We start from the raw sequence: 10,050 nt of genomic DNA on the forward strand, positions 1-10,050 counted from the left end.
TCTCTCTCTCCATCTTCCTCCCATTAACGTCCGTACAGTTTTTGGGTTTCCACACACAAAAATGGAGAAGACGACTGTGGATTCAAAGCTGAAAGAATACGAGACCATTTTCCGCAAAAAGTTCGAGACATTTCAATCCCAGGCGGCCTCCCTCGTCCACCTGACCAACCAATACAAGGAGCTCCAGGCCCGGTTCGACTCCGCCCAGAACGACCTCCGGACCCGGTTCCGCGAGCTCAAGGACCGGGAGAACCAAATCGGAGTCAAAGAGAAGGAGGCCGAACAATCGAGTAAGAGCCAATTGCTTTCCTTGAAATCTTTGATTAAGAAACACGTTGATGAGCTTGATGTGTTGAGCGAGAGGGTTAGGGCGAAGAGGGAGGTGTGTGAGGTGACCGAAAGCCGGGTTTCGGAGAGGAAGAAGGAGCTGAGTTGGGTTGAGAGATGTGTGTTTGACAAGAGGAGAGAGGCTGAGGAGTGTAAGAGAGAGTGTGATCATCTGAAACAAAGGTGCATTGATGAGTGTGAGAAAGAGATGGAATTGAAAAGGGAGATGGATTTGAGAGCGAAAGAGTCAATGGAGGAGTGGCGTTGTAGGCTTGAATTGAAAGAGAGGGAGCTAGAAGGGTTGTTTGACAAGTTTGAATTGAGAGGCCAAGAGTTATTTGAGCCAAATGTCGAGGAGATTCGTGTAATTGATAAGAGGGTGGAGGAGTGCATCAATGAGGTTGAGATTAAAGAGAGGTGTTTGGAGAGGCTTGAGAAATCAATTGAGGAACGCGAAAAGTCTGTGGATTTAGTCTCCCATGAACTGAAGATGAAAGAGGGGGAAATTGAAGAGAAGGCCAAAGAGTTTGAGTTGTTTGCTTCTCAAGTGAAGACTGAGCACTTGGAAAAAGAAAAGCATTTTGCTTCACTTGAAACATCGATGGAAGAACGAGGAAAGAACTTAGATGCACTTGAAAAATCGATACAAAAGCGCGAAAGGTATTTGGGTTTAGTTTCCCATGAACTGAAGATGAAAGAGGGGAAACTTGAAGAGAAGGCTAAGGAGTTTGAATTGTTTGCTTCTCAAGTGAAGACTGAGCGGCTGGAAAAAGAAAAGAACTTTGCTTCACTTGAAAAATCGATGGAAGAACGAGAGAAGACCTTGGATACACTTGAAAAATCGATACAAGAGCGCAAAAAGTCTTTGGATTCAGTCTCATATGAACTGAAGATGAAGGAGGGGAAACTTGAAGAGAAGGCTGAAGAGTTTGAAATGTTTGCTTCTCAAGTGAAGACTGAGCAGTTGGAAAGAGAAGAGCATTTTGCTTCACTTGAAAAATCAATGGAAGAACGAGAGAAGACAATGGATGCACTTGAAAAATCGATACAAGAGCGTGAAAAGTCTTTGGATTCAGTCTCATATGAACTGAAGATGAAAGAGGGGAAACTTGAAGAGAAGGCTAAAGAGTTTGAAATGTTTGCTTCTCAAGTGAAGACTGAGCAGTTGGAAAAAGAAAAGCATTTTGCTTCACTTGAAAAATCGATGGAAGAACGAGGAAAGAACTTGGATGCACTTGAAAAATCGATACAAAAGCGTGAAAGGTATTTGGGTTTAGTTTCCCATGAACTGAAGATGAAAGAGGGGAAACTTGAAGAGAAGGCTAGGGAGTTTGAATTGTTTGCTTCTCAAGTGAAGACTGAGCAGCTGGAAAAAGAAAAGAACTTTGCTTCACTTGAAAAATCGATGGAAGAACGAGAGAAGACCTTGGATACACTTGAAAAATCGATACAAGAGCGCAAAAAGTCTTTGGATTCAGTCTCATATGAACTGAAGATGAAGGAGGGGAAACTTGAAGAGAAGGCTAAAGAGTTTGAAATGTTTGCTTCTCAAGTGAAGACTGAGCAGTTGGAAAGAGAAGAGCATTTTGCTTCACTTGAAAAATCGATGGAAGAACGAGAGAAGACAATGGATGCACTTGAAAAATCGATACAAGAGCGTGAAAAGTCTTTGGATTCAGTCTCATATGAACTGAAGATGAAAGAGGGGAAACTTGAAGAGAAGGCTAAAGAGTTTGAAATGTTTGCTTCTCAAGTGAAGACTGAGCAGTTGGAAAAAGAAAAGCATTTTGCTTCAGTTGAAAAATCGATGGACGAACGAGGAAAGAACTTAGATGCACTTGAAAAATCGATACAAGAGCGTGAAAGGTATTTGGGTTTAGTTTCCCATGAACTGAAGATGAAAGAGGGGAAACTTGAAGAGAAGGCTAATGAGTTTGAATTGTTTGCTTTTCAAGTGAAGACTGAGCAGCTGGAAAAAGAAAAGCACTTTGCTTCACTTGAAAAATCGATGGAAGAACGGGAGAAGACCTTGGATGCACTTGAAAAATCGATACAAGAGCGCGAAAAGTCTTTGGATTCAGTCTCCCATGAACTGAAGATGAAAGAGGTGCAGCTTGAAGAGCAAGCCAAAGAGTTTAAACTGAAGCAAATTGCATTTGCTTCTCAAGTGAAGACTGAGCAGCAGGAAAAAGAAGAGCACTTTGCTTCACTTGAAAAATCGATGGAAGAACGAGAGAAGACCTTGGATGCACTTGAAAAATCGATACAAGAGCGCGAAAAGTCTTTGGATTCAGTCTCCCATGAACTGAAGATGAAAGAGGGGCAGCTTGAAGAGCAAGCCAAAGAGTTTAAACTGAAGCAAATTGCATTTGCTTCTCAAGTGAAGACTGAGAAGTTGGAAAGAGAAGAGCATTTTGCTTCACTTGAAAAATCGATCCAAGAAAGAGGAAAGACTTTGAATTCACTCAAGAAGTCGTTCCAAGAGAGCAAAGAGCATTTGGAGAGACAACTTGAAGAGCAGGGCAGAGAGCTTCAATCAAAGCAAAAATTATTCGATTCTCAGCAAGTGGAAAGAGAAAAGCAACATGATATATTTGAAAAGTCCTTGGGAGAACGCAAAAAGCAGTTCAATGTATTCCAAAAGTCGGTTCAGGAGCAGAAAGAGCATTTGGATTCACTCTCCCATAGACTCCAGATGGAAAATAGGCAACTTGAAAAGGAGGGCAAAGAGCTTGAATTGAAGCTAAAACAACATGAATCTCAAGTGAAGGCTGACCAGTTGGCACTTACACCCACTGCTAATAATATGATTATTCCGTTTATAAGTGATCAACCCAGCATCAGTACAGATGGTAGAAGCTTGCAGTTGTTAATCGCTGAGAATTTAAACAAAGCTGAATTGGTGGGTGGCGAATTATCAGCTCTTTTAGATGCAGATGAGATTTTAAAGCTTCTTGGAATGATTTCTCAGCATAAGCAGACTTTACAGTTATGTCAGACACTTGGTTTTGAAGATAAAATCCCTGGTAAGTGTATTGAAAATGGGCTTTCATAGACTGTTTGTTTGTGTTCCATTATGACTACTCTTATTTATCTTTTGGTATGTTCTCTTATTTCTCTTTGAACTCTACAATATACATAAGAGTATATGCTTCAAGGGTTCTAGGAAATAAATATGAGTGTCCTAGATGCCATTAGTGTGTCCCTTATGCTAGGCTGATGCATATCTTTGGCTAGGTTTCTATTTAGCCTCTAGGAGATAATGGGCTGACAATTAGGAAATGCCCTGGATATGATTTGAGTAACCGAGGATACTTCACAAGTACAAGAGATATCTTGTTAGAAATATGCACAATAAAGTTTAGTAGTACACTGTTCACAGATTGATTTTGGTTGGGATTAAGTATACATTGTCAGTGAGGGTGAGAGAACTGAGATTCAGATAAATATTTTCGCGGAAATGTAACTTGCATCACTGGCACTCTGTCTTTTCCTTCCTTAGATGTGAATTTGTGATTCTGTTCTAGTTTCTCCTTTTTCATCTTAAATATGCTTTCTTTTGTTAATGAATTTGCTGTTAGTAACTTCATTAAGATTGGGTTACGATGCTATGGAATTAGACTTGTCCGTAGCAATTTGATGATCCTTTTATTTGTTTTGCACCTAGCAGATATTATTTGGAATCTCATTGAAAGAAAGCAACTGATTGAGGCTGTTAGATTTATCTGCACCTTCAAGCTAAATGACGAGTTTCCCCCAGTACCACTCTTGATAGAATTTGTGGAGGATGCAAAGAAGTGTTGCAGTGAAATGCTCAGTGAAGTGAAATCACATGATGAAAAGGTACCTTAGCTCCTCTCAACATCTAACAACTGCTTCTGAAATGGATATATACCATTCTCAATGTAAATGTAGATCTATCCATGCTTTCTTTCTCTTGCAGGAAAAGTTTGTGGATGACCGAATAGCTGATCTAAGAGCTGTGGTTCAATGCATTGAAGACCACGGCCTCGAGTCCCAATACCAGTCAATCGACATTTTGATGGATATTCAAGGTCTTCAGAGACTAAAGGAGAATGGAAAATTGGTGCTGTCCCTTCCACCCAGTGTTGAAAAACAAAAGCAGAGAAAAGGGAGGAAACAAAGTTCCAGCACATATCAGCTGCGTAAAAGAACATAATCCGTGAGCCATGTCAGCTGCTAGTCTCCATGCATTGCCAACTTTCACCTCCGGCTATCCTGTCTAGTTTGTTGTCTTTGGCAGTTGGGTATGTCTACCAATGACTATGAAATTGGTGCTAATTCTGTTTCCAGAGAGAATGCTGGAATACATCTTTTGAATCAAGGTCTTTCCTAGACATCGTAGTAATGTCTTTAACTAAACCTAGTGTGAACCTGCAACAAATGCTAATATGAAGTACTTGTTAATGTTGTTATTCCCAAGACCCTTCTGGTACCGTGTGCCTTGATTCACCCCTGGTTTACTGCATGCAGTGCTAATAACTGCTTTCTTTTCTGAGTTGCATTGATTCTATTTAGGAGAAGCACATATGTTCTGACTGACATGACACATTATGGAATACTTGAAAGGTTTTGAAAAAGTAACATGGGATGATTTTCGCTGTTCAAGTGATTCGACATTTGAACAACTATGTTGTTCTTCACAGCAGTCATTTCTTGATGCCTTGTAGTTTTACCATTTTAGTTTCACTAGCATAAGTCACCTTATTCTGGGTGTTGAATACTTGTCTTTCTTCTGAAAAAGAACTTAAGTTGGGATAGTTTTCTGAGTTTGAAGCAAAAGTTGAACTTCCTTTTATTCCAGAGTGTTGGTATGTTCAATTGGGTGTTCAAGTTCAACACTTCAACTTCCTTGTACCAATAGAGGATTGGTATTTGTACTACATATATTGAAAAATCTATAATTGTGTGCTCAAGTTAGGTGTCATGTAGAAGTGCAAGAGGGGACAGAGCCATGGAAGCTGTCGGTGTTTCTTTGACTTTCAGTGGCCAGCTACAGTAAATTGCTGAATAACAGGTGGCCTTAAAGGATCTTTGTCTTTCTTATTCGGTAGGGTCTATGGTTGGTATGTAGTGTATAGAATAAGGGTTTAAGAGGTTTATGGGTTTAAGCCTTTTAAGGAAAGCTGGGGTTTACAGTGTTTGCTGTTCATTGCGTGAGAGGTAACTTAATTGTTCAATGGATTCAGATACAAATCAACTTGGGATTGAAGAACCCTCAGTTTCCTTGGGAATTGAAAGGGTTGAGATTTCTGAAATCCCAACAAACCAAACCCATCACAAGTTTGGTGTTTTTTTTTTTTAACCAATAAAGAATTAGGTGATATTAGTTTTTCAGAAATAGACGATGTAAAGAACAAGTCTCACCTTCAATCCCAAAGGAGAGGGGCCTACCACACTCTGGGAACCCACCGCCCGTCCCCTTATCGTAAAATTTTATTGATGAAAAAGTTAAAATTACAAAAACATGGGACAAAAATGTACCCCCAAGTACAAAGCGCAGAAAAATAAAAGATGGAAAAACTGAATTCCATGTGCCACTCTAAAAATGTTACAAAAAAACCATAAACAGTGGTGCTGCAGTAAATCCTTGCTTCAATGGAACCATGAGTCCACCAACTTTTAAGTATCACGCTGATGGGGAAAACACAAGTCATCCATTCGAAGAAAAAGGGAGAGAGTAGGCGGTGGAGCCGCATACCATACCAACGAAGAAGAAGCCAAACCCAAGTTCGCCATTGTGTCTGCAACAGTATTCCCTTCACGAAGTTTGGTGTTTTTCTTTTCGATTTTCTAACATTAACGAAAATGGGTAAGAACATTACAGAAAGATGGCAACTTTCACAATCAAAATTTACTTTGGAGGAGGAAAGTTTAGCTGTGTCTTCAATAAACACCATGAGACTCGGATATTGATCAGTCTTTGGCGAACCTCTCTCACCACCTAATTTTCAAAGATGCATGCTATTGATGTTCTTAAAAAAATTTTAATTGGGAAGGTAGAGCTGACCAAAAAGATTTTGGAGTTGATAATTTGATGGCTTACACTGGTTATTCCAACTCCTGAGCTACCTTTCCTTTCTGTATGTTTCTCACAACCAAGATTTTCATCTGTCATTATACTCAAGTAGGTACAGTGTACATCCATTTCCCTCTTTATTACTAGTGCACTAAACCAAATCACAATCAACCACTCTTCCATATATAGCTTGCATGCTTTAACTACCTAATACATTTATAGTGCTAACAATTGAACTAGACCCAGAAACGTCAAGCCACAGCACCACTAAGTTTCCGACATGGGAAGCCTTCCGGTAAATCTTTCTGTTCTTTACCTTTTCTGTTTCCTGGTATCCATTTTAGATTCTCATATTAGTTTGCTAAATGTACAGTACAAACTCTTGTGCTAATTTTTGTTCTTGTTTGTGTTGGCTTGTGATTTTAGTTTACTACCTCTGATCTTCACACAAGCACCGGCGGACTTGTGAGCAGCCCGACATTGCTATGTACACCCCTAATGGGAACCACAGTGGACCAAATGCTGATTGAGATGCACAAGGCTAAGGAAATTGGTTCTGATATTGTGGAGATCAGGCTTGACTGTTTGAGAAACTTTAACCCAAGTTCAGATCTTCAAATTCTTATCAAGCAGAGTCCTCTGCCTACTCTTGTCACCTACAGGTAATGAACACTTGAGCAACATGTAATCAAGGCTGAAACATAACCGGGGTTTTTATGTTTTGTCAAGTACTTACAGTTTTAATGCAACTCTTCAGGCCAGTTTGGGAAGGCGGTCAATATGAAGGCGATGAAACCAAGCGACAAGATGCTCTTCGGTCAGCAATGGAATTGGGAGCTAACTATATTGATATTGAGCTTGAGGTACCTACCTAGCTACATATGTTGTTAACTATCCATCACATAAAACTTAACCTATATACCATCACCATGTTAGACCCTTTTTTCTTGCACTGAAATGATAACAGTGAATTATGCCAAGTATGTTGTGACATGTTACTTAGAGTTTATATTTGCCTATTTTCACAGGTTGCCCATGACTTCAACAATTCTATCTATGAAAAGAAGCCTGACAACTTCAAAGTCATTGTTTCTTCTCACAACTTTCACAACACTCCATCCTCCGAGGCAATCGGAAATCTTGTGGCTAGAATCCAAGCCACTGGAGCTGACATTGTGAAAATTGCAACTACTGCATTAGACATTACAGATTGTGCCAGAATTTTCCAGATTACCGTGCATTCACAGGTAAGCCATAAAGCCAATTTCAGTGTTAAAGGAATTTTATCATGTCCTTACTTTTATATATGGACTTGCAAGTGACATGTTTCTGAATTTGTGACCAGGTCCCAACAATAGGTATTGTTATGGGAGAGAGAGGTTTGATTTCACGACTACTTAGCCCCAAGTTTGGTGGATTTCTTACCTATGGTGCACTAGAAGCCGGTGCTATATCAGCTCCTGGGCAACCAACTGCGAGAGACTTGCTGGATTTATACAACTTCAGACTCATTAGACCTGATACCAAAGTATATGGGATTATTGGGAAGCCTGTTGGTCACAGCAAGAGTCCTCTACTATTCAATGCAGCATTCAAGTCAGTTGGCCTTAATGCAGTTTATGTTCATTTTCTGGTGGATGATGTCGAGAAGTTTTTCAACACATATTCATCCGTTGATTTTTCGGGATGCAGGTATAATCCCCTTTCAGAATGCTTACTATAGTATGTCATTTCTCATAGTCCATAACTTGCTTTAAAAACTTGGGGGTCTCACTTTTTGGACTTCATATGCATCATTGAAGGTTTTCTAGTTAAGAAATTAGTGCTTGGCAAGTAACTTATCTAATTTGAAACACAGTTGTACTATTCCACATAAGGAGGCAGCACTCAAATGCATGGATGAGATTGATTCCATTGCCAAGGTATTTAATAAGTTTCACCTTGCATCCCTTGTTTAGATATATATTGGCATATGAATCGGAAGTTGATTTACATTACTTATTTGTTTGTTACAGAAAATTGGAGCTATCAACAACATTGTCAGGAAGCCTGATGGGAGGTTAGTTGCTTTCAACACCGACTACATTGGCTCCATCAGTGGCATTGAGGACGGACTACGAGGTCTAATCATATTTTCCTTGCCCCTAAACTAATCCAATTATCTCTATAAAATATCTGATAAGGTGTCTCTAACAAATTTCTTCCTTTTTTACAGGTTTGAACGGCGCCATTCCTGCTGGTAAATCACCCCTGGCTGGAAAGTTGTTTGTGGTCTTGGGAGCCGGTGGTGCTGGCAAGTCACTTGTGTATGGTGCTGCACAGAAAGGAGCAAGAGTTGTATGTGCCAACCGGACATATGGTAAACATTCTAGAACTGCACTTATGAATATGCAAAGTCAGTTTCTAATTAATTTCATTTTGCTAATTCATGTTGTATGTCTATTGCAGAAAGAGCTAAGGAGCTGGCTGACAAAGTTGGGGGAAAAGCTATGACTCTTGAAGAAGTTGAAAATTTCCACCCGGAAGAGGGAATGATTCTTGCCAACACTACATCTGTGGGAATGAAGCCTAATGTTGATGATACCCCTATCTCCAAGGTCAGTGTTTCCTCTCGAATTTTTATTTCAACTTAAAAGACTTCATGTCATCAACATAAATGCTCAAGAAGTTTCTTTTTTATTTCCTGCAGCAAGCTCTGAAACACTATTGCTTAGTTTTTGATGCTATCTATACACCCAAAGAGACTAGACTCCTCCGGGAAGCAAAAGAGACTGGAGCAGAGGTTGTATATGGTACAGAGATGTTGATCAGGCAAGGGTTTGAACAATACAAGAACTTCACTGGTTTGCCAGGTAAACGGAACAAGTTTAATTTACTAAATTAATGTTATTGTCTAAATTCCAAATTCCCATTAATGGGTGTTACTATTTAGTATTTACTAACTTATTCTCTGTTTTTCGGTTTTGTTTAATTGCAGCACCTGAAGAATTGTTTAGGGAGCTCATGGAGAAGCATGCATAAGAGAGAAGACTTGAGTTGCACCCACACTTCTATAGTTCTACTGTTGTATCTGATTCTATGCTTTGAGAGCAGATTTTTCTTTAGATTTTGCCATAATGTGATAAAGCTTTGAATTTGTTGTATGAATAACAACTTCATTTTCATCAATGAAATGCTTTAGAAAAATGGATTGCAGTTGGCAAGCATTTGAAATTCAAGCAATGAGAAAATAACCTTAATAATAACACGAACAGTTGATGACAAGTAAAAACAAAAAACCCATGTGGGATTAATCACATGATTGTTATTCAAAGATCTCTTACTTCTTATAATATATGTCCATATGGAGTCAATAATGCCATTGAAAAAAGATAGCTGCTCTCATTTAAATATCTGCATAAATATCTTTAAAGCAGCTTAAAGATTCACTGAAAGCTCAGTCATACTTGCCAAATCACAAACCTATCAACCTGGTCCTCTCTTGCATGTTGATGATGTGAGAATTGACTTCTGGGGAAAATTAGATATGCTAATACACAGAAGGTTTGGTTGGATCTTCTCAATAAAAAAGGAGCAGATGTAAGATGTTCAAATTGTTTTAAGTTTTAGGTAAATCGATTAATACACAGAAGGTTTTGTTATAGTATCGAACAATGTGAACATGCAAAAACTACTATGGTACT

The 10,050-nt window shown here is 39.1% G+C and overlaps 3 protein-coding genes across 3 annotated transcripts; all 3 read left to right on the top strand.

The window, feature by feature from the left end:
• Window positions 1-61: 61 nt before the first annotated feature.
• Window positions 62-2,505, top strand: LOC112193930 (protein CROWDED NUCLEI 3-like). The gene is made up of 2 exons (XM_024334195.1): window positions 62-2,448; window positions 2,496-2,505. Exons 1-2 carry the CDS (start codon window positions 62-64, stop codon window positions 2,503-2,505), a joined length of 2,397 nt encoding a protein of 798 aa, XP_024189963.1.
• On the top strand, window positions 2,489-4,766 carry LOC112191940 (centromere-associated protein E). The gene is made up of 3 exons (XM_024331430.2): window positions 2,489-3,353; window positions 3,998-4,170; window positions 4,271-4,766. The coding sequence occupies exons 1-3, from the start codon at window positions 2,549-2,551 to the stop codon at window positions 4,505-4,507; spliced, it is 1,215 nt and encodes a 404-aa protein (XP_024187198.1). The 5' UTR covers window positions 2,489-2,548; the 3' UTR covers window positions 4,508-4,766.
• A 1,735-nt stretch (window positions 4,767-6,501) lies between these two features.
• Window positions 6,502-9,573, top strand: LOC112191939 (bifunctional 3-dehydroquinate dehydratase/shikimate dehydrogenase, chloroplastic). Its single transcript, XM_024331428.2, has 11 exons — window positions 6,502-6,662; window positions 6,794-7,029; window positions 7,125-7,230; window positions 7,396-7,614; window positions 7,713-8,059; window positions 8,226-8,289; window positions 8,383-8,488; window positions 8,583-8,726; window positions 8,816-8,964; window positions 9,057-9,219; window positions 9,345-9,573. Exons 1-11 carry the CDS (start codon window positions 6,648-6,650, stop codon window positions 9,386-9,388), a joined length of 1,593 nt encoding a protein of 530 aa, XP_024187196.1. The 5' UTR covers window positions 6,502-6,647; the 3' UTR covers window positions 9,389-9,573.
• Window positions 9,574-10,050: the final 477 nt, after the last annotated feature.

This window comes from Rosa chinensis, chromosome 3 (assembly GCF_002994745.2).
Source record: "Rosa chinensis cultivar Old Blush chromosome 3, RchiOBHm-V2, whole genome shotgun sequence".
NCBI classification, from domain to species: Eukaryota; Viridiplantae; Streptophyta; class Magnoliopsida; order Rosales; family Rosaceae; genus Rosa; species Rosa chinensis.

Bases quoted from the DNA above. Each gene is read 5' to 3' on its own strand.
- LOC112193930 (XM_024334195.1), top strand. From the start codon at position 62: ATGGAGAAGACGACTGTGGATTCAAAGCTGAAAGAATACGAGACCATT.
- LOC112191940 (XM_024331430.2), top strand. From the start codon at position 2,549: ATGGAAGAACGAGAGAAGACCTTGGATGCACTTGAAAAATCGATACAA. The intron at 3,354-3,997 runs GTAAGTGTATTG...TGCACCTAGCAG, and splicing joins TTTTGAAGATAAAATCCCTG to ATATTATTTGGAATCTCATT. The intron at 4,171-4,270 runs GTACCTTAGCTC...TTTCTCTTGCAG, and splicing joins TGAAATCACATGATGAAAAG to GAAAAGTTTGTGGATGACCG.
- LOC112191939 (XM_024331428.2), top strand. The intron at 8,489-8,582 runs GTCTAATCATAT...CCTTTTTTACAG, and splicing joins CATTGAGGACGGACTACGAG to GTTTGAACGGCGCCATTCCT. The intron at 8,965-9,056 runs GTCAGTGTTTCC...TATTTCCTGCAG, and splicing joins ATGATACCCCTATCTCCAAG to CAAGCTCTGAAACACTATTG.